This window comes from Aplidium turbinatum, chromosome 11 (assembly GCF_918807975.1).
Source record: "Aplidium turbinatum chromosome 11, kaAplTurb1.1, whole genome shotgun sequence".
Classification (NCBI taxonomy): Eukaryota; Metazoa; Chordata; class Ascidiacea; order Aplousobranchia; family Polyclinidae; genus Aplidium; species Aplidium turbinatum.
Window position 1 is genome coordinate 14,476,492 of NC_137482.1, and position 23,318 is coordinate 14,499,809.

General features: G+C 37.8%; 2 protein-coding genes across 2 annotated transcripts in view; one reads left to right on the forward strand and one right to left on the reverse strand.

Moving 5' to 3' along the window:
- Positions 1-249: 249 nt before the first annotated feature.
- Positions 250-10,598, forward strand: LOC145780235 (uncharacterized). The gene is made up of 6 exons (XM_082591938.1): positions 250-521; positions 1,626-1,796; positions 3,519-3,641; positions 8,950-9,070; positions 9,506-9,666; positions 9,858-10,598. The coding sequence occupies exons 1-6, from the start codon at positions 250-252 to the stop codon at positions 10,009-10,011; spliced, it is 1,002 nt and encodes a 333-aa protein (XP_082448064.1). The 3' UTR covers positions 10,012-10,598.
- A 1,175-nt stretch (positions 10,599-11,773) lies between these two features.
- Positions 11,774-23,318, reverse strand: part of LOC145779257 (cleavage stimulation factor subunit 3-like) — a 32,140-nt gene continuing 20,595 nt past the window's right edge. The window contains exons 9-18 of the mRNA XM_082590798.1: positions 15,335-15,444; positions 14,902-15,093; positions 14,550-14,693; positions 14,303-14,405; positions 14,158-14,227; positions 13,624-13,758; positions 13,332-13,392; positions 13,056-13,248; positions 12,739-12,894; positions 11,774-12,566 (exon numbers count right to left, since the gene is read on the reverse strand). Coding sequence (XP_082446924.1) covers positions 12,358-12,566; positions 12,739-12,894; positions 13,056-13,248; positions 13,332-13,392; positions 13,624-13,758; positions 14,158-14,227; positions 14,303-14,405; positions 14,550-14,693; positions 14,902-15,093; positions 15,335-15,444 — 1,373 coding nt within the window. The 3' untranslated portion in view covers positions 11,774-12,357. The remainder of the gene's footprint in view (positions 12,567-12,738; positions 12,895-13,055; positions 13,249-13,331; positions 13,393-13,623; positions 13,759-14,157; positions 14,228-14,302; positions 14,406-14,549; positions 14,694-14,901; positions 15,094-15,334; positions 15,445-23,318) is intronic.

Below are 23,318 nucleotides of genomic sequence, written 5' to 3' on the forward strand. Positions count from 1 at the left end.
GTTCAACATAGCATATCATAAAAGTTTGAAAATTATGTGTTTTTAAAAATTTATAGTCAAAGCAGCCTACGCTTTGCAGATGAACATCTAGCAATAGTTGTACGATTACGTTTAGTCAAACAATAACGTAAAAATGATTTTGTTCATTTTATTATCCTATTACTTGTTTGATAGGTTTGCTGTTTAAAAATTATGCTATGGTTATGCTATGGCTAAAATTATGCTTGCTCGATAGCAGCAAATGCAGCTATGTCCAAAGTTAAACGATATCAATCATCGCAAAGTAGCTATCAACCAACAAACCTCTGCGATCTGTGTCAAGCACGATTGCGTGTCATATGTGACGGGCATCAGTATCAAGAAGTGACCAATCGTTCAAAGACAGTTCAAAAAAGTAAGAAAGAAGGGGACAAAAAGTTGGAAGACAGCGGAGTAGTTGTCAATTACAGCAAAAAGTTTTTACGCACGCTTACTACGGAAAGAGTGTGGATGATTGCGCCTAGGGTAAGGGTGAGTTACCGGTAAGCAGCCTATCGGTTATTTTGTTTAATTTGTGAATATACTATCACCAGGGTCATAATGTTTCCTTAGCTAGCTATTTAAAATTGAGGGTAGTTTTATTGTTATTACATTTTATGTCAAAAATTTATTATTTAGAGCCAGTAGTGTATTTGTAGGCACTCCAGTTCAAACATGTGGTGACGCCCACAGTAGCGTTGACGATGTCCGACGTTTTTCGTAAACAGTTGTTCGTAAAACAATTGTTCGTAAAATTAATTCTTCGTAAAACAATTCTTCCGAAGCATTTCTTCGTGCATGCAATTGAGAATTGATGATGTATACGAAGAAATGCTTTACAAAGAATTGTTTTACGGATTTAATTGTACGAACAGCTGTGTACGAACAATTGTTTTACGAACAACTATTTACGAACAATTTACCTATAACCAGCGCTGACAGGGGAGTCCACGGGTAATTTTGGACCCAGTCCCAGGCCCAATTTTAGCGGGGTGATTTTAGGGGACCCGGAAATAGAAGAAAACGTTGTGTATTATTTGTATATAGTGCAATTTTCTTAGAAGTGTCTTAATTTGAGACCCAGAGATCTCATTAGTATCGCGCCCAAATTGTCCTCTCAGCGGTCCTGGTCACGCCACTAGCTGCAGAAGTACTTCTATCGTCTTTGAGTGCTTAGTGGACCTGTTGTGAATCATGCGTTGTCAGAGTTGACATTCAATGCTTAGGCTAAATTGTTTGTAGTGTATTGAAAGTTGTCACAACGGATACAAAATATGCAATAGATTGAGTTTCGCTTTAGCAGCATGATCGCTGCTCACTTCACAATGTTGATTACAAAATAGGATTACAAAAGTAGGATACATGAAAGTTGATTATTAATTATTATTATTGTCATTAAACTATTATTTTAACAAAAAATGAAGAACAAAAAAATATTAGCTTATGCATGGGCTTATGTTAAAGCCTCTGAATGTAATCAAAACCTTTTAAATTTCTAAACTTATTTATCCTTCAGTTTGAAAAATCTACGCTACGCTTACAAATCTATAACAGATTGTGTTTTTGTAATTTGTTAAAGTGGAACTTAGTTGCTTCTTTTTTCAAAGCACGCTAGATTTACGGAAAGCAAAGTTGGAAAAATTGCCAGAAAAAGCGTTTTTAATTGATGGCTTGGAAGCGATTCGCCTGGACAGCAACAAACAACTATGTGATGTCACATTTTTCACTCAATTCGCTGAGCTTCGAGTTGCAGTGCTAAAAAATTGTGATATTAAAAAGTAAGTTTTAAGTCACTCTGTTTATGGGCCATACAATATTTCCAATGCTAAAATATTTTTATTTTTATCTGCAGTGGTTAGCTAGTTCTTTTTTACGAGTAGGCCTACCACCATGTTTTGTTTTCAACTAGGCCTACCTTAGTCTACGATTTTAGGAAAAAAGGGCACATAACGCAAAAGAGGAAAAAATGGGCACAATGACATGTCCTTCTTTGCTGAACTTGAGGGTCAAGGAGACATTATATTGTTTTTTGACTTTAATCAAATAAAGCAAAGGAATTAAGCAGCAAGCAATCTAAATTACAATAAAAAATGCGCAGCTTGATGGCAAACACATTATATTGTGACATAAAAAAAAACTTTTTATTATTTCATGTAAACATTGCATGGATATGCAAAATAAGATGTTGAACATATATTTAATAATTGTTCACATGTCCATCCAGAATAGCCGACTGTTCATATAATTTACACTAGGCATCTGCGAAGCTAATACTGTGACCGGCACCAGACAAGAACTGTGCAATTGTCATGCACCCCGCAATGTAGTTTTCATAGAGGTTCAGGCGTTGTAGTTGTTCAACATATACCCTCTTTCTATTTCTTCGTACGAGGTTGGCCTACAGCATCTTGTGCCAGTATGACAGAGATTAGCCTATAGCTTCTTCTTGCCTAAGTGCCTTAATACACTTCCTGATGGAAGGGTGGGGGTGGCTAACGAGATGGAAGAAACAGCAGTTCCATCTCTTACACTGGTTGTTGGTTCTGGATAGCTGTTGACATGTGCTTGATGCACATTCCAGACCTCACGAGGGTAACGAGGAGGAGGAGGTATACGGCGCAAGTTGATCTTGATGGCGTCAACGGCCAAGGCGGTAAGTGCCAATGACTTAGGTTGCATCAAAGTAATAAAGCAACGGCAAGGCATCACATGGACACAGGTCAAGCAGATAAGCCAGGCCATCAGAGACGTCATCCACTCGAAGTAGGGTCCACCTTAGAGGATAAGTCAGAAAACAACGCATTTTTCAATTTAATTTTGTTTGTTTCCTGCTCAATTCTTTTTCTATATTTAAAAAGTCACAAAACAATGAGGTTTTTTCCTTGATTTCCAAATTCAGCAAAGAAGGAAATATCATTGTGCTCATTTTTTCCTCTTTTGCATTTCTGCAGTTTTTTTCTGCGCCATTATTTTTGTGCCATTTTTTCCTCACAACTACTCTAAATAAAAATGTTCAGAACAAATGTAGGCTAAAGTAATATTTTTTGGAATATGGTAAGCTTGGAATGGTTTAAATAGTTATAAATTAGTTTTATATGGCTTAGAATATTATTAAATAGCATATAGCCTATGTGTAGAAGTTTGGATTAGCAGTCTTGTAAAGTTTAAATCTTTCTTACGCCTTTTTAGGGCTACAGTCTTTCGAACTCTCTCATTGGATGCACACTTTACACTTTTGTTTTATGTAGCCTACGTTTTGTTTTGCATCCAAATAAAAATAAATGACCATCCATCCATTCCACGTAAATTTGTGATGTTTTCCTGGAGTTGAATCCGTCTTTTTCTATGCTTTTACGGTAGCACAATATTTGTGTTTTTGAACCGAAAAAAAAAATGGTTATAAAGTATTTGGTTGAAATTCAATCTTGAATTTAAGTAGGTCTATTGCACGTTTTAAACAGTTAACTTGTTTAAACTTTATCGTAATCTTTTTATTGCAGACTAAGCGGAGTGGGTGTGGCAAAGAATTCACTTAGAGCTTTGGAATTGAACAACAATCCAAATCTAACAAACTTTTCTGATCTCAAATTGCTTTCACGATTACAATATTTGAATGTAGGCAGGTTGGTGTAAAACTAATGATAGGTTTCATTTTCAGTAGGCTGAAAGATTTCAAGAAATAGCAATCGTCACTTTATTATTGCTAATTTTATAGCTGGTTATAGATTTTTCAAATCAACCTGTAACTTTACTAATGTGTTCTAAATGCGATTAAATTTTTCCACAAAATTTATTTTAAAATTCTTCTAAACATTTTTCGAAACTGCCGTCTATTGCTGGACTGTAATTATTAGCGTACTTAACTGCCAAAGAAAGTGTAGAAACATTTTCAGTCTTCAGAAGAGAAAGTTTGATCATCGCAACAATGTTTGACTGCTAATCAGTGCCGGATTAACCATAGTAGTAGATGTAGCAGCTGCTACGGGCCCCGCACTTCATAAGGCCCCGCTCTTGGTGAGCAAAACATTTTTAAACTGTCGAACATAGTTGATAAGTAATTTTTGGCTTGCAAACTGGAATGACATGGGAGAATATTATAGTTGTAGGATTAAATTACTTAGTTCCAACGTCTTATCCCTTCCTAATTATTGTAAACTTTAAAAACCGGTAATTTCCGCTGGAGGCAACTGCCTGATCGAGTGCCACAAGCCCACCATGGGCTACTAGTTGTTTGAAAGATTATTCGACTGTACTGTACACCAGTGAGAAGAATATCAATCTAGCCGATTGCCTTGGACAGAGTTATTACAACGCGTCCAACATGAGCGGGAAGTATAACGGAGTAGGCCTACAGGCACTTGTCGAAAAAAAATGGTGCTATTGCAGAATATGTTCCATGCTATGCTCATTCGTTGAATTTAGTTGCTGTATGCGCTGCACATCGTGTCCAGAAACAGTTCAGTTCTTTGACTTCGTTGAAAATATCTATGTAGGCTATTCTTTGCTGCTTCAACACACCGGTGGTCCGTTCTGGAGTGTTCAGGTGGTGGAGTGCTAAAGAAGCTCTCTGAAACACGATGGTCCGGAAGAGCTGAAGCCATTAACGTAATTAAAGAACATTTTCTTTTCACAAAGGAAGCACTGGAGAAACTTGCAAATGACCAAGTGCAAAAGGCAGAATGTCGACAGCAGGCAAATGGACTCCTCGAGAAAATGGAGTTGCTCGAAGAAATTGGAATCTTAGTGGTTTTTTGAAATAGCTTACCCGATCGCTTCCAAGAAAGTCAAGCCTCTCTTCAAACAAAGCGGCAAAATCTCAATATTGCTTCAGCGTTGTGTGTCTCTTTGGCAGGATCCCTACAGACTTTCAGAGAACAATTCACTAAGTTTGAGTCAGAGGCGCAGAAGCTGACTCAAGTGCCGGATTACCGACCAACAAGTACAAGAAGAATTGTCCAAAATCGAACGCACGATGAGAATGTAGGCAGTGGCCGTTCAGTTTCAGATGCAATGGATATCAACTAAAGACAGATTCGCGGTGGAAGTTTTCCTTGCATTAGGGAAAGAGCGGGACCTGTGAACAGGGTTGACCTGCGAACCATCTCCGTAAAATTTTTTATTCTTTAGTGCCAAATGTGGATATTTTTGGCTTTAACACGCTTCGCTAGGTTTTCCTAGGAAATAACGTCAATTTTTGAGCTGATTTGTGGACAGGAAACCTCATTGCTGATTTTTACATAATTTTGTAAATTTTTGAGGTTGTACAACATGCTTTCTAGTTTTTTAACTTGAGTGATGTCTTGGCTTTCAGTGATAAGTGATTAATGTGTGATAAATTAGCATTGTTTTTAGCTATGTTGAGTGGGACTAAAAGTTCAGGTTTGAGGCTTGGAGCAAAAAAATTACCGGTCATGTGGTGCGTGACCTGTGAATAGAGATGTAAATGCAAAAAAAACGTGTTTTTTTTCAAAAAAAACTTGAGCCAAAAAAAACACTCGTTTTTTGGTTTTTTTTGTTTTTTTTGTTTTTTTTCATATTTTTCTGAAAAAGTTGCAATTTTTTTGCAATTTACAGCTTAGTTTCATTATAGTGCTCTTGAAAAACATTAAATTACTAAAAATAGTTTTATTGGTGTGCTGAAATTCCTAAGTGTTTGTGTTTGGCAGCATATGTTCTTGCATAGTCCTATGAGGACCTATGTTGTTTCGCTTTCTTCTTCATTCTCTGGCATGTTTGTGGCAGTAGACCTGACAAACATTGAATTAATGAAATTTGATACATGACATAATGTAGATGAGTTAATTTCTTTTTCCTTTTATGGAAGTTAGCCTATGATGTTAGTATACTGTGGTACTGGTTATTCTTGTACACACACAATGGGTTGACGAAATTTTGACAAAACAAGGTGGCAGTATTCAGTACACACATTTACCTTGTTTGTGGACGTGGTAATTTACTAATGCAAGCTATTGCCAATAGCTTGTTTAAACATGTTTTGTAACTGATAGCTTGCCAACGATGTATATGCTTTATAAATGTTGAAACAGAAGTATTCTTTTCGTGTGTTGTAAGATCTTGGATTGGACACTTCGTCATTGATGCTTCTTGCAGATTATTTGGGACATATAATGCAAGAGACCTTATCACTGATATTTTTAGCTGTCAAAAGTTAGTGCATTTGTCAGAAAAGGTTTAGGTTAATGTTCCTTCAAATGCCCACCACCCATGTTGACTATTGCTAGTAACTACCATTCTACCAACCTTGAATGAAGAAATTTTTCCTTTAAAGTGGAGTTTTTCAGCACTGCTCAGTGCTCAGTGTTCACATAGTGAATAAATGCTTTATAATGCTTTTCCTGACAAGAATAAAGTTTTACCCATATTCCCACAATGCAGGATAAAGATACAAAACAAACATCAAAGATGAAAACTTATTTTATTTGAGAACTAGGCCTACTGTTTTTTGAGATAAAAAGAAATTGACCTCTTGTCGTTACGCACCAATAAAACCATGATGCAAACTTTAATTTTTTTTATTGGGCAGAGGAAAGATTGACGAAAAGTTAGGCAAAAACAAAAAAAGTGCTAAAGTCTCAAAGTTCTGCAAACTAGTTCAAATTGGATGGATTAAGTGCAACCAATAACCATACTTCTTTTAAACATGTCTATGACAGCACAATGGTGTGATTAAGGGAAAACAAACATGACTATGACGTCACAAAGGATTATTGAATCTCTTCAGGGAAAATAAAAAAACATCAAAACGTTTCCATCTTTCACTACATTTAAATGTGATTTGGGCTAAAAGTTGGGACTTTAGCACTACACTGCTTTTGCCAAACTTGTCATCAATCTTTCTTCTACCCAATTATTTTTTTTTTTAATTTACGCACCATGGTTTTATTGGTGCGTAACGACAAGAGGTTAATTTCTTTTTAGCTCAAAAAGTAGTAGCCAAAACTTGTTTTAATATTCATAAACAGATAGCCCACCCCATAAAACATGGGGGTAGAGCTAAAACTTATGTAAATATGTTGAGCGGTTCTTGAGATATGGCCGTTTTTCTATTGCTCCTTATCTATAAAGCCACTTAGTGGCTAAGGTTATTTCACTTATAACTCGAGAACCGCTTGTGTGATTTTCATCACGTTTGCACCAAATGCACATCAACTGGAACAATCTCTTGACGTTGTACTGGTAATGGTGTGGTGTGCTGGTGAAAAGTGCCTTTGTGAAGTAGAGAAACAGGACCCTGACCACCTGGTCCTAACGTAACATGCCCATTAACCAAAATCCCAGGTGGCTTCGAAACTGTACACGAGTGTGGTACTGCATTTAACAACTGGCTGAACCAAATTACAGACAATACTTGAGATGTGCCAACCATAGGACACTGTGTTATTATTTGAGACGATGAGAAACCTTTATGGCTCGTGTGTTGAGACTTGAGAGACATATTGTCTCATTTGAAAGATGTTATACGAGTTATGAGACTATTTTTTTGTTGAAAGAGACGCTATTGCAATGAGTTTACCCTAATTGCTGCATATTGTGACATTTAATAAAAAAATAGGTAAAAAAAACAAAAAAAACAAAAAAAACGAATAAAAAACAAAAAAAACGATAAAAAACAAAAAAAACGAGCTCGTTTTTTTTAAAAACAAAAAAAACCGTTTTTTTACATCTCTACCTGTGAACCTTCCTATTGGAGCGACCTGCGAACCATTTTATTTTGGGTCAACAACACGATCCAAAGAAATTGACTGATACCTGTTGACTTCTTTGTACACAATTTTGAATAAACAAGTTTGTGGTGATGAAATACAGTCATGTTTGTCCAATTTGCTGATTGCGAATTAAACTTTGTGCACGGACTATTTTGTGTTGATAGTAAAATCATCTGTGTTCTTAACAGAGAGATTTTCCGATGAGCCCATACATTTTCTGTTTCCCATTTGACGTTTCTTGTAGTAGCATGACAGCAGCACAACATAAAACTGTTAAATAAAATGTAAAATCGAAAATACTGCATGTTTTTTTCAAGTGGTTTAGAGGACCCTCCACATATGGTCGTAGGACCCTCACTTGCGGGTCGTATGAACCACTTTGGAGGACGCTACATTTTTTGCTCTAGGGACTTCCGCTTCCACCGGAACATGCTTAAAATCCATGAAAGTATGGAGACTGTAGGTAGGAAGATATACGCAAACTTTGAGACGAATTTTAGACACTAAACAAAAAATATATGAGATTTTGTAAAAATCGGCTCGTAGGTCCTGCCTTTGGACAGCTTACAATCTGCGCTGGAGCAACGTCGCAAGGCATACACCAATTCGTAAAGCACATTGCTATTGATTGCTCCTCTCCAAAACTCAACTATTTCACTTCGATTAAAGAAAACAATATTGACACCACGTGTCCTAACATTGACAATTTGTTACGCATTCATCTATGTATGATGGTAACTAATTGTACTGGGAGAGATCATTTTCAAAATTGAAGTTGATTAAAAACTAGCCTATCTGCGAAACACGATGGGGCAAGAGCGGCTACACTATAATCAAAAAATATCAAATCTACAAAATATTCAATTACTTCCCAGTCATTATCTGTACATCAAATCAATCTGCTACAGGCCCCGCACTTGGTTAATCCGGCACTGCTGCTAATTGTGATAGTTATTCAAATAGAATGAAAAAAGTGCAATAACCAACAAGTTGTCTAACGTTACGGTATAGCAAATTTTTGTTGGCAAATTCAACTTCAACCTAACATAGACTAAGTAGGTTATCCTCGAAACCTGATTTGTCCACAACTTAGATAAATTTATATAAATTATGCTGGTGCTTTGAAATTTTTCGAACTTTGTGTTTTATTTTGTGCAGACAATCATTTAAGATTATGTTAAAAACACAAGCATTACTTTTACAGGTGTAATCTAATCAGCGTTCCTTTAGAAGTAATATATTTGCGGAAACTTCGTGTACTAGCTTTGGACGAAAATCCTCTGAAAACAAATTTAGTGGACTTTTCTTTTCTCATTAATCTGCAGGTTAGACGACAGTAGCCTATAGCCTACTGTATCCGTGTGTTGGGCATCAAGATTGACATTCGGTTCCGCCCAGACACTGCAGGCTATTTCAGTCCAATAAGTTTAAAACATATTGTTACTCTTGCAATGTTCAAAACTGAGTAAAGCCGTCCATTTTCTCTAAAATATGTTTTATCTGCTTGGTTAAAGATGGTATAGGGATAGCCTACATTTGGACAGCAAACCACCATGTTTACTTGTACGCTATAAATTTTTTCTAGCAGTTAATTTATTGAGCCACCGTCATTTATGCATGCTGACCACAAGCTTATCTTGAAATTATCATAACCTAAGTAACTTAGTTTGTAGGGTTTTTCCTATGTTACAAGTTCACAAAGCTTGGACTACCTGGATATGGACAATTGAAGAAACAGCATCAACAGTCTCTATTTTTAGGTCCTTTTGATGAGAAACTGCGGCTTACTAGAAGTGCCGTCTTCCATCTACGAGTTAAAAGAACTACTTTACTTATCCATTGAGCAAAACAAAATTTTAGCTGTACCATCAACAATGTGCCGTCTTGTTAAACTTGAAGTTTTGAGCGTGTATGGCAACAAGTAAGAAATGTTTATGAGTTGAGTAGTGCGTGTTAGGCTAAGTAATCTGAATTTTTACTAACTTAGAATATTTCTTCAGTTCAGTTTATTTTTATTTCTGACCATCACAACCTTATTATGCCATGTTTACTTGTTTGCGTACATTAGTTTTCGCAGCGACCACTATCTGAAAAATTGTAAATTTACTTCAGAAACGTCCAACTACATGAAAACATTGCAAGAAGTTTATCCATGAAACGTATTAATGTGGATATCAGCTTTCCCAAAAAGACTGTTTCAGCAAGAATGCGCAGGCTGATCAAAACGTGGAAAGACACCCCGAGTGCGTGGTGGAAACAATTATGAACAGAATAGGACCAATCAGTGATAGTCCTAAATGTATTTTTCTTGCTTATTTATTGTCATTTATGCAACTTTTCAATATTGTAGCCGAAGCGTTATATTAAGCTACCGTACACACAACGATAAATTCCATGGGTTTTTATAAGCACCCTAGGCCTACCTCTTAAAACCTCAATAGGATACCAGAAAGAATAAGGATCACACAGGTGTAACTTGTTTGTTCGTGAAAGTTTTGTAGTTGTTAAATTTGCACAAAAATAAGAGCATGGATTTTATATCAAGTTATAAATCTAACTACTGTGAAGGTCAGTAATTACTATGCTCTGTATATAGTTGTGTAATTAACATTCAATAACACCAATGTTTGTATCTTTTCTGTATGATTGGACGCACACTTGAAAAAATATGCTACTACTAAAACACAGTAGGCCTAAGCTAAGCCAGTAGCGAATCAAGAAAAATATTGGGAGCTGCCTGAAGTTTAAAGGGGTATTAAAGGAAAAACCTGACTTGGCGATTTTCCACGTTCTTTGTGTTAAACATGCTACCATAAAACGATTTTCAATAAAATTTTGCCCCATTGCGGTCTGACCACCATTGTGCGCGTGCTTTTGTCAGAGCTTTCAAAACGAGATTGGCCTGAGCAACGAAGCGTGCGACTGTAAAGAACGTCATAAAGTCTACGTCATAAAGTCTAGCAATCAACCGATCACGCAATAATTGTTACTGCGGGCGATTTGACTGTAGGCTATGTATGTATTTACATCAAAACAGCACATTTTAACATCAAAACAGCACATTTTAACATCAAAACAGCAGACAGTTTGCTCAAAACATCAGATTGGTAACGTGGCTTTTGTTATTGCTGGACTTTATGACGTATTCTTGAGCTGTGTTTGCACGTTTTGGTCATTTTGAAAAAAATGAAAATAAATGAAACACTGGACTTTGGGCCTTGCCAGCGCCATTGAAAACAAATTTTTTTGGGTAATTGTTTTTGAAATGTATTCTTGAATGTTCAGTTTACTCATTTTAATGCTTAATTCCGGTTTGAAATTTTCCTTTAGTATGCCTTTAAAGAAGCAAAACTGCAAAATAGAAACAAAAGCCTGTAGGCCTAAACGTTGAGGTCTGAAAAGGTAAATTCTTTAAAGTTTCTGACCTGGCTTTTATTTATTGTGTTATTTTCACCTTGCCAGTTACTTTGTACTCGTGCGTTGTCGATCCAAATGAAACAGTTCATCACCATTTTGGTAAGGGGGTCTGAGGTGCTTGTTAGTTGTTACCCATGCAGTGATTTTCTTGTTAAATTTTACCTGTTTTGATTACTTTTTGTGTGGTCCAATTATAGTCTACACTGTCTTTTTGTTTACGATGCACACTTTTTATTAGATGAAATTCATTACATTAAAAGCTAGATTTCTGTTGGAGTCAGATTTAAAAAGTTTAGTTTAAAATTTAAATTCACTTTCAAATCATTTTTTCATGAAAACAGAAGCATTTTAATAATTTACTTTTCGACAAAGCTTCGTATAGTCGGGTAAGCCTACAGAGTTTGATAAAATCTTTCAGGAAAACTTCGAAAAGCCGTTCGAAGTGTCGCCACCTTTTCTTAAAGCAGCGGTTTCCAAACTATCTCGGTATACTCGCAATTTTATCAGCGTCGCTGGCCTTTTCGGTCCCTTTTGTAAACATCATGCTAACCGATGAGATGTCGTCAAAATAAGAATGTCTCGTAACCTATTTCTCACTGAACAGACTCACCTATGTCAAAATTCAAAAGATGTCAAATGATACCAAGTAGGCTACAAACCACCGGTTCTTCATGAAATAATCGGTAAATATTTTGTCTTCTCGTTTGCACAATCGGCAAATGCAGGCCAGCGTGAACATGGCGTTCTCGTGGGGAGGGCGATTATTACGTTAGATCCAATGTAAGTGGGAAAATACGTTATGTTTGGGGTCTATAGAGGGGGTCAACAGCGAAACTGGGAAATTGCTTAGTGCGGAGAGTTTTTCCCTGTCACCTGGCAATTTTTACGCTTTTGATTTCTCAATCCAAGTTTTCGTCTCAGACAGCAAAATCCGTCATTTTTACATTGATTCAACGTTTGCAGACGTTGAATCGATACGTTTGCAGACGTTGAATCAATGTAAAAATGACGGATTATGCTATCGGCGGTTATGTCCTTTAACGTTGATTCACTTTCTGCAAACGGTTAAAAGAGCACAAAATAGTTGCGTTTATTTAAAAATGTTACAAGTTTCGGTTCCAGCAACGTGTGTTCCAGTGGGCAGTACTTTAAAGTCTATTCGAAAAATAAAGAATCCCCGTGTAGCATGCACTGTTTATCGCACTCTCTTCTGCTGTCTTGCTCTGTAAATGTCATTAATAGGAGGTGCGGATGATTTCGAGGTCGCATTTGATTCGTCGTCGGATTCACCATTTCTTGAAGAAGGTCGTTTCACTCCGGCCGTGGATGTGCGGTTTGTGCCAGCACCAACGCTGAAGGTATGCCCTTCTGTTCCGGCGTTAACTTGTTTCAACCAGTCTTTTTCTGCAAAAAGAAAAGTCGTCCATTGATTAAGCATGTTCTCATCTGATGTTGCGTTAGGAAAACTTGAAAAACAACCAACTGTTTCTATTTGGCCTGACACAGAGAAACGAGGCTGAATGAAGTAGAACGTTAAACAGCTGATACACAATCTGAATTTAGGCAATCAACCCACCTGCAGGCAAAGTGCAATCAGCAAACTTGTCCATCAGGTCGTCAATTTTCACAAAAGGCCCAACAAAGCTGCGAGGAGGGGGCATCAGCTTCAATAAGGTGACTGCTGGGGCAGGCAGTGGGTATTCCCCACCAGGAACAGGGTGCAGACCTGGAACTAAAGTAGATTTAAGGTGTTAAAACAGGCCAATGGTATATGCCATACACTTGCATGTTCTGATCTCTATACGAGACTTGTCAATTAGGCTAATGCAACCAAAACGTCGTTACGGCAAACGTATATTTCGCATTCTAGCAGACAACAGCAAACCAACTTACGTGGTCTAAGCTTCGGCTTGTAAGGGAGCATTTGGGTGAGATCAGGAATAGATAAACCAGCGCGCTTTTTGGTTCTTGTTTTTTCTTGCTCGTCATTTCCACTCGCAGCTGCAGTGGACGATTCGTTGGAGATGGACGTCGTTGGAACAGATACCGCACTGTTAACTATCAATTTCGTAGCACCTCGAGTATCCTGAAATAAAACATCTTTGCATTTCAACGCAGCCAAATACAATACAAGAACCATGTAGAAACATCCACGAAACGATACATTACCCTGTAACCAAGCGCTTTCAAATGTTCAGGAGAGCATGGAAACAAATCCAAAAATCGATATCTGCAGATATAGAAAAAGTCTTAGTACTTTCAATTTGTATGTAATAAAACAAAATTTCCATAGTCAAAGCAATACTTTTTCTGAAATTAGAAAATTTAAGCAACAGCTATTAGCTGACATTACAACCTCTGCAAACACCGCCGTCCCACCATCACGTTGTTGTTTGACTCTACTTTTTATAGTGTACAAGTTTTCCTAATATTTAATGATACTCCTACATATCTCACCTACCTATCTACCAGCAAACATGTTGTTTTCCCTTCGAAGTCGCCTTTAAAGGCGTCAAGCCTTCTGCTTTCCACCTTCAACAGAGAAGAAAGATCCCCAACATTGCATTCGAACTCCAAGTATTTGTTCCAAATCGTTCTAAACCATAATGCAGTTAGCGACTGAAATAAGTTGTTACACAATCTAAATGTAGTAAACTTAATCTACACTAGTTGGGCGCAAAATAGCATCAATACAAAGTCTCCATAATTGACGATTTTCTGGAAATTTTCGTAGTTCTTTTGGGCTGTGCTCTGTGAGGATTGACTTCTTTGCATGAAAGTAACAAATTTGAAAGCAATATCAAGCTTTAAATTGGATTTTTTAAACCGACCAAGACGACAAGAATACTTTAAAAAAGAAAACGGATTTATCTTAAAGCACTGTTCCACAGCTAACCATAAGAAAAACAGGTGTTTGACGAAACAATTTCCAAATCGTTCACAGCTGAGCAACTCGCTGGCTTGTTTGTGTGACTTATTAAACTTCGATACGTACCCAGACTTATCAGGTGGCAAACTTCCAGAGGTGAGAACCCGTTCAAAGAGAACGCGCGTGTTGTTGTCCTCTGCAAAGGAAATGGTGATGAGTACAATGTATGAAGTAGGTGAATAAATAACAGGAAAAATAATCCTTATCTTACCGTTCAAGTGAGACATGTAGTCGATGTAACAGAGCAGATAGTCCGGCTCGTGTCCGAATCGCTTCAGTCCAAGTTCGAATATTTTAAACGCGATTTGTTTGTCCTGAAATGAAACACAAATTAAATGAGAATGATCTGGAAAACAAATTTACATCTTTGTGCAGTATCTTCGTGTTAACGTACTGTGCCTATCTTCGCATAATCAATAAACCATAAATTAAAACAAAAGCGTCACAGCACTGGTCACCTTGGTACAGTAATATTCCATCAAAGCAGCAGCTACAAACACGTGATAGCGAATGCGAGTGTCTTCTCTTGCTTTTTTGAATACAGCTCTTCCGGCCTTTATTCCTTCTGCGCGACGAGCGAATTTCATATACTGGATGTAAGCCTGAAAGTTACAATGGTTTGTTTACTTCTCATAATGAGACGCATACGATTGAAGTAGAAAGTCTCAGCCATGGCCAACACCAAAGACTAACTGCATAATGCAACAAAGTCAAGCACGAAAATTGTGCTTATGCAATGATACATTCTGTAGATTTACGTAGCCGAGATTAAAATACATTATAAAAAAGAGGCTATCTTTTAAAACTTACCAGTGTTTGATCAATGTCTTTGATCTCTAACAGCCTTTGGTAGATCGTGTGGACCTTGTCATATTTCATGCGACCCTCTTCGAAATCAGCGTAAGCAAAATGTATCAAGTTGTTATCTTTCATCAGAGTCGAAATAGCTCTCTCGTACAGTGATGATGCTTCGTCAGACAAAATCTTACTGGTGTTCGTATCCTGCCGTACATGATGATGATGCACATACACCGTTCAAAAATAAGCAGGCTAATTTTAATGAAATTCCCACAATTTTCTAAGGTGACAACAAACATGACCGAAAATTCAAAACATTTCATAAGATGTTGCGATTTTAGTAAGGGCTGTAAGAAATAAACGTTTTTTTAGTCAAGACCGAAGGTAGGCTAACTAGGCTACAAGATCAAAATTTTGACTACGTGTAACAGTAAAATTTCATTACCCCTTTTTCTTGCATGAGCATACTGGTGCTGGATAGATATTGTGATGCTTCATACCACACGTCGGGATGATGACCAAGACAGAGAAGACATTGCTCGTATCCAAACATCACTGAAAATATGGCGAATAGCACAGTTTAGCGGGGGTCAGTAAGAAATAATATTTTGAGTTGATAGTGCGGCCGACCATAAGCAATATTACTATAATGTCAGCTGTCTTATTTGAAATAGAGCGGCGATTCAAAGTTTTTAGCATGTGAATCATTTTTTAAAGGGACTGTTAAAATATCATATGACCCCTAGAAGTCTCAGAACTGTCATGTCAATTGGCCACACAAGTAATATTTGACGTTATATGGGGGATTAAGAAAAAAAATTATATGACGTCATATGATATATGAGCAGTTTTTGAGCATCACTTGATTGACTGCTTATTTTCTGTTGAAGCATTTCACAAAGAAAGGTAACCTACAGTATAGCACTGAAGATGACGACAGTATAGTTATTGAAACGTTTGCTGAACATGAGTTTAGTATCTACAGTTTAGGCTCTTTATTTTTCTTTTAGGTACCTTATGAAACTATCCAGAGAATATGCAAAAATAAAAAGCAGAAGTGTGCCACTTTTTGTATTAGGTCAACGACCATCCGACAAGTTTGGGCTTTGGGCTACGCCTCAATTTCAAAAGTATTCGAAAAAATCGTTTTAAAGTAAAGTTTCCTGGTTTTGATTTAGAAGTCCAAGCCATGTCGTTTCAAGACACGCTGGAAATTTCAGCCGAAACAATATAGCACTCACAGGCAGTTGCGTTGACAGGGTGGTCCAAAGGTCCTTTTGGACCCACGATGATTTTAGTGCCAAGAGGCCCGGGAACTTGAAGAAATCAACGCGTAATCTTGGATACAGCGTATTTTTCTAAAAAAGTGACTTGATATAGGGCCCAAATCATCCTTTTAACGGCCCTGCTCACAGGTGTTCAAAACAAAAATGCGAGGACGTATCCGATTACTTTTGCAGAGATTTGATTTTAGCAAAAATTCTAGTTTCTCCATTTCGTCATTCGTAATTGTAGGCTATAACCCAGCGGGTGCCAACTGGAAAAAAATTCACGATTTCAAGAGAAAAGTTTGCATTTTACAGTTGTTATGAGTAGGCCAAATAGCCTACTATTTTTTTAAGTTGATCCTTCACTTTAAAGTTTGACAATATTCTGAATGTAATGTGCCGTCAGACAATATATTTGTAGCCTACTTGGTGTGCTATCACACCTTTCAGCTTGGCTTGTAATTAAAAATTGCAATTTACCATGTCGTGTATAGGCTTGTGGGAAAAGTGCTGAAAGATTTAAGTTATGTAGTCCGGAACGGAAAGTTTTTGCCCTGCCCCCCTTTCTAATGCCATAGTTAGTCAACTTTAGCCTACACATGCAAAAATGATAAATTTTCTGTCTGCAAAAGTTGTAGCCTACCTTTACTATGAACAGTGGTGGGTTTAAATATATGTGTTGGGGAAAGAAAATCTAGCTAAACCGATCAAGGCCACATTACAAAGCCTATCGTAAATTTGACGCAAAGTAGACTAGGCTATATCAAAAAGCGCTCGAATTTATATTCAATTCGCCAGAAGAGGTGTTTCGCCTAACGGTTGCACTTCTGACCATAAATTTAGGCTAGTTGGCTTTATTTTGTCTGTTTAGAACGACCAAGAGATCCAACCAAATTGTTGCATCATAGCCTATCATAAGACTAAGATTTTCATAAACTGTTCCTCAAATCATTGCAGATTTTCTCCGCATATCAGTTTACTGCGTCACACAGTTTGGTGAACCTTGGTATAAATATGTTTTTTTACCAGAAGGGAAGAACAATCAACTCCGAAAAGAGTCATTGTGATTGGGTTTTTATGTTTTAACAAACGACAGATTTTTAATACAATTTTGTGGTATTGATTGTAGGCTAACCATGGCGATCTATATGCACATTGCACAAGCCATAACGTGCAAACTCTCAGTTTGACTGAAGAGTGATCTTCTACGCTTGATAGGCTACCAATCAGGACCTCTATAGTCTTGAGGTGTAGTCTTTCATTAGACTTAGCTTACTTTCCTTAGCTTGAAGTTCGAAATTGAGCTACCTCGAGTCATCATTAGGTTCACACGTTGAAAAGGCAAGGTAGGCCTAATGGGGTGCCGTGATTGTTATGTAGACTATTAGGCTACACTTTATTTTTGTTATAGTAGCTGAGCCGGTTTAGTGTTTTGCAAGTCAAAGAACAAAAAGTACTGAATAACCTATTACTAAAATCGTTCTTTCTCAACCTTGCTAGCCAGATCCTCAGTCTTAGCCGCCAACTCAAGCGAAGCGATGGATCAGTTCTAACATTCCGGCAAAATATTTGATCAACCCATAGAGTCGTAGACTAATCATTTTAATTCTTTAAACTTTATTAACTTAATCACTTGGGCCTTTCTACATTTCCATACATTAGTAGCAGGCTAGCCAAGGTCAGTGATTCTTAACCTTTTTCCTCCCATGGACCATTTTGTTTTACAGACTCCCTTTGTGAGAACTAGGGATGGTAGATATTCTACTGTCCCTAGTGAGAACCGTGTTGAACATGCGTCGGTGAATTGCATGAAATTCAATGAAACATTTAAGTCCGAAAAGAAACTATTGTAGCAAATGGGCTGGGAGTCGTCCCCAGAAAATTTTAAGAAATTCAACTTTGTTTTGATCATTTTTCATGCATCATTAGGCTACGTCCAATAATAGCCTAATCTTTTTTTTTTTTTTATATCAAGACGCACAGTTTGCGGTTGACGAAATTCATCAAATTTACATTGGATTTCTCCACAAGTTTAAAACTGAAGTTACATTTAGAATGTGTTATCTTTCCTGGCCACAGAAAAATTTAACAAATTTTCAAAAACGTAGAAACTTACATGTTGACTAACTTGGCAAGCTCGGTTTTTCCAAATTTTTGGAGAAGGGACACGTGCCCCCTAGGTGCGGTAGCCTACGGTTTGGAAGCATAGTTTGAATTTTTAATTTTACTGCACCAGAAAATCATACAAACATAGTGCAATCATGGCAGTGCCGTACCATTCGCTAAATCAAGGCAACAAATTTGTTCAGTCTTAATCTGATATTTTCAATCTTTTGATCACAAAAAAATTCGCAGGCCACTAAAAATTCCAGATGAGCCACAAGTGGTCCACCTGGACCACGTTGATAGCCACTGACCTAGATATACAGGGTTAATAGTCCATTTGTCTAAAGTTTAGAAATGCCTGTCTTGACCAGTTGCGAATCCAGAAGGGAGTAGGCTACTTGGTCAAGTGCCCTATATAATAAATTACTGAAATCCTTCTGCAGCCATAAAAAAAAAGGTTGAAAATTTAATTTTGATTTCACATCAACGTTTTGGCTCTAAGTTCAACAAAAGTCTGATTTTTAATTCCCTGAATTTATTCAAATAGGCTTACAAACTGAGTGTTAGACGAAAAGACAAAATATTGGAGCACGAAAAGCGATCAAAGTGGTGAAAAGTTTGTCGGGGCAAGCTCTTCAGACAACCTTTTCACTTTTCGAATTGAATGTTTGAGTCGTTAAATTTCTTGAGACGACAACTTTGTTTTTGGATTAGTTACTGGTGTTAGTTGTCTGCAATGTATTTTTTTGACTAAATGCGGTAGCACTACCGTAGCAGAATAAACAACACCAAAAGCTTGCAAAAACCTGATAGATTAGGGGTCCGAAACCTTTTTCGCACGACGGACCTGTTTAAGACAGGCACTATTTTGCGGACCAGTCTTCAATAAAATACAATGTTTTGGTGCTGTAAATAAACTACAACTCATTTAGTCATTGTAACGCGGCTTCCTTAAAAGCCCTGGACTTGTTCTTCAGAAATAAGCTTGCTCTCACCAAAAGATTATGGTAGTCAGAAGAACAGTGTGTTCGATCGTCATGTCCAGCCTAATTCATATTTTTGTCTTGTTTGCTGTCAAGATATAAAAACCAGACCTCGTATAGATAGGATGTTAGAAACAGTAGCCTAACAAGAGTTTTGGTGCTGTTTTTCGCGAAGTCAGGGTGTTCTGGCTTGATTTTCATCCAGAACACTGGTAAGGTCGTTTTCTCAAATGTGTATTTAAAGTTCCAATAATTTGCAATTTCCAGCACTGATCTTCTTGTTGCACAGACATGGTCGATTGGGTCTTATGCTTGCAAGGTAACTCTCGAATTCTTGAAAAAGCGATGATAAATGATTGCAAACTAAATGGGAGAATGCTGCTGGCCAAGGCACGCTGTCACCCAAAATCTCTGCTAATGTTTGAAATATGTCAACTATCACTTTGCCTAAATGACAACACAGTTTGAAGCTATTTCGCTTTGGTTTAGCGCGGCCCAGTAATGAATTCCTCTACAACCGGGCTGCGGCTCGGCTGTTGCCGACCCCTGTATAGATAGCTCTTCCGTTACCAACATAGCAGATTTCAATGCAGCTTGTGAACAAAATAAACGTGAAAGATTGATATCTTAGGCTACTTGTCAAGGCAGTAAATGCAGGGTTTGTTTGGGCTATAGGCTACTTGAGGGTTAAAAATGTGAAGTAGGCTACTTTAGGCCTAAATGGAAAATAGGGAACCCGATCTTTGTAGTTTATTTACTTTCAACTAAGCCACCGTATGTTGTGTAGGCTATCCAAGACAGGTGTCCAAGTGAAGTTTTCTGGGACCTCGCTCTACTTGGATAGGCCCGTTATAAATTTGTTATTTCTGAACAAATAAAATGGTAAACTCGTTTTTGTGCTTTTAGGCCAGACCAGTGGCGTACCGTGACCACTTTGACAGGGTGTTCAGTGACGGCAAAGCAACAGCTGGGAGGCCTCCCCCAGGAAATTTTTAAAATTAACATTGAATTTGGTGCGTTCTGAGAGCATTTTCAGCACAAATTCTGAACATGAACAGAACTGACAAAAATAATATTGTCGGAATGGAGAAGAATACAAAATAGATATTTATTTGACAGCGCCTATTGAATGAAAGACTTAATAATATCAAACATTTTTTATTATCAGTAGCCTACAGGTATCATTTTGCTCATTGGCTTCACATTTTAATATATATATTATACACCGTACCGGTGGTACACCCAAGACGAAACAAACATAGGCAATAATTAATGTGAGACAAACCAGGAGACACAGAAAGCGACTTTGAGTCAGCTGGCACCTGCTACATAATTAAGGTGTTTCAGCAATAAGGTACAATACCAGTAACATACAAACACCCTAATTACAAAACGATTAGATGTGTTGTTTTAGAATGCTGCATCAATGATATTGGCTGTTGCCATAAGCTTTGTTGCAGATTCAGACAAGCTAGTCCTAATTTACTGGCACTTGGTGCATAAAAAAACATTTTATCTTGTTTGTTGTTTCCAACTCTGATCTTGTTTCCAACTCTGATCCCCTCAAACTCTAATCCAACAAGCTAAAACTTGCTATTGCCTGGGATTCCCCCAATGACGTGCCAAGGTGTTCAGATCAGCGAGTGAACAGCCTGGCTGAACTAAAATCCGCTGGCTTGTGACGTCATTTTTCTTAATTGTATATTTTAAATAGCACTCGCCAAGCTGTCAGTGCACACCCAGCTTAAAGGTAATGACCGAAAATTAAAGGCAATGACCTCAAACGTTGGAGTATTAAAATTAGAAGGGGACGAGTTTTGCAATTGAAAAAAAAGCAATCAGCATGCAGCAAGATGTTAGAATATCATGAAAGTAAAGAACATCGACAACCGATGGAAATTTTCTTTTTTTCTGGATTTCTTGGGGTGTTCAGTGAACACCCTAAATATACGCCACTGGGCCAGACTACTATGGACAATTTTGTCAGCAATAAAAAAGTAAATTGAATTATAGGCTAATAATTTTCGTCTAGGGAAATTTCAGCTTTTGGTAAAATTCCCGGTACAACAACGCATTTTTTCAAACGGATAGGTAACCTATATTTTTAATCAACTAAGTCGGCGAAACAAAAATGAGAAACCAACTCTCGGTCTACGGCCTGTCAAATAAATTACTATTCATTGACGCTCTTAGGGCCGAGGGCTGTCCATGTGTCCAAACCACTACACTGACGTTGGTAACCCAAGCTAAAAAATATAAAATGATAAATATTGAATAACACAATGAAATAGCCAACTGCAAGAAGCTAGTGTTTCAAATTAATACACCCGAATAGCATCCTACCAGTAACAAAACTTTACGTAGATTAATCACAAGTTATCGTTGTGTGAGCCTTTCGGGCTGAGGGTTATTTTTTTCATCACTCCATGTTGACGATATTCCCAGGACTACACTTAGCCTAGAGGCCACTGATGAGCAGTTAGGCTTCAGTGACGTTATTTAAGACATGTAGATTTCAGTGGCGTAGAGTCGCCATTTTTTTGGGTGTTCACTTTTTCGTGCAATTGTAGGCTATTTGAAAAGGCCCTGGGTGCGATTCAACTGAGTCAGCAGCACCACTGTTTTTTTAATGCTGTAGCCTACCAGTTTGGCTTGAATCTTTATCCTTGAACTGACAAAGCCATTGATAAGTCATTCTTGGCAGGTTCGCTCGGGCTACCGTACTTGTAGAGGCTTTGAACCACTGACGCAGGGTCGATTACAAAGATTGACAGAGTAAGGTTTCCGATTGTTGCCGTGGAATTATTCCATTAACTAAGCTTACTTAGCCTAATAGAGAGCAGTACTGAAATGCGTTACTCAAGCGCACACCCCGAGAGCCGAACCAGTGCCTTGAGTCGGGCGAACTAGACTAGGTTACCGTACGGTTACATGTTTAAAGTTTAGGCCTACCAAAAAAGTGAAAACCCAAAAATGGTCGCGCTACGCCACTATTAGGTTTGGCAAGCCGCACCATCACTGGTAGCCTATGCATTCGCATTAAGAAATATTTTCGTCTCAGACATATTCAGGTTTCCAAGAACAGCGACGCTTTCTTTGGTCAAGCCACCATTAATCAAATTTCCAACTCTTCGAAAAAGTTAGGACGCTACAAAACCAACATTCGGTTTTATTATATCTACTAAAGTAGCCTATCTGCAAGATAGGCACCCTTTTTCTGTAAGTTAAACGTTTTAATTTAAACGCAACCGCGGGCACAAAAACTTTAGTTTAGTCCAATTCAGGCTACGTCATGTTTGAGCTCACATCTGATGCGTTCGTTGAAGAAAATAGGATAATATAGCTTACTGGTTGTGGTGGTCTACGATGCTACTGTACAGTATATCTAACTTTAAATTATTGCGACTAAGTTATGCGTTGGGATGAAAATGACAATGCAAGCAGTAGGATTAGGCCTAAAAAAGCAATCGTTGGGAATCACACGCAGAATCTGATTTTCTTCTACGCATGGATGGCTTCATTTTTTTGGTGGCTTTTCAAGGATCGTATGATAGGCCTACTACTTTTGCTGACATTGCCTACATCTGGTAGACTACGTCCATTCCGACTACCTATCCTCATATTGGGGTCTGGTTTTCAAGGTTCCACTCGCTACCGGTACTTATTTCAACGGTCCGCTCTTGTACAGGAGTTGCCTAAATCACTGCATAGGCCTGTTCTGATCCGAGCTACCTCGAGAGGAATGGTATCCATGCTTAAGTCCTGTAGCCTACTGCTTTTTAAAAATCCATCACACCATCTCTGTGCGCTAGTCCTCGCTCATTGCTACATCCACGATCCTTTGAACTTCATCTTATCAATGGTAGATCACACGCTTACAAAAACTAACAATTTTTTGAACACCAGCCGAAGTCATAGGGCTGTTTAATCATTACGTGACGCTCCTCAGGAGGCAGTAGGCCTAGTGGTTTTATAATAAAAAAAAAAAGCTAGGGGATGCTAGACTTTCGTGAAAAACGTAGGTAGGCTATACTCTTTACAAGTGGAAAGGACGTCACCTTAGCTCCTAAGA

What these genes read in the sequence shown, in the direction of transcription:
- LOC145780235 (XM_082591938.1), top strand. Translation starts at nt 250, where the DNA reads ATGTCCAAAGTTAAACGATATCAATCATCGCAAAGTAGCTATCAACCA. An exon ending in AAAAATTGTGATATTAAAAA is followed by an intron (nt 1,797 to 3,518) that starts GTAAGTTTTAAG and finishes TTTTTATTGCAG; the next exon opens with ACTAAGCGGAGTGGGTGTGG. An exon ending in TTGAGCGTGTATGGCAACAA is followed by an intron (nt 9,667 to 9,857) that starts GTAAGAAATGTT and finishes AATTTACTTCAG; the next exon opens with AAACGTCCAACTACATGAAA.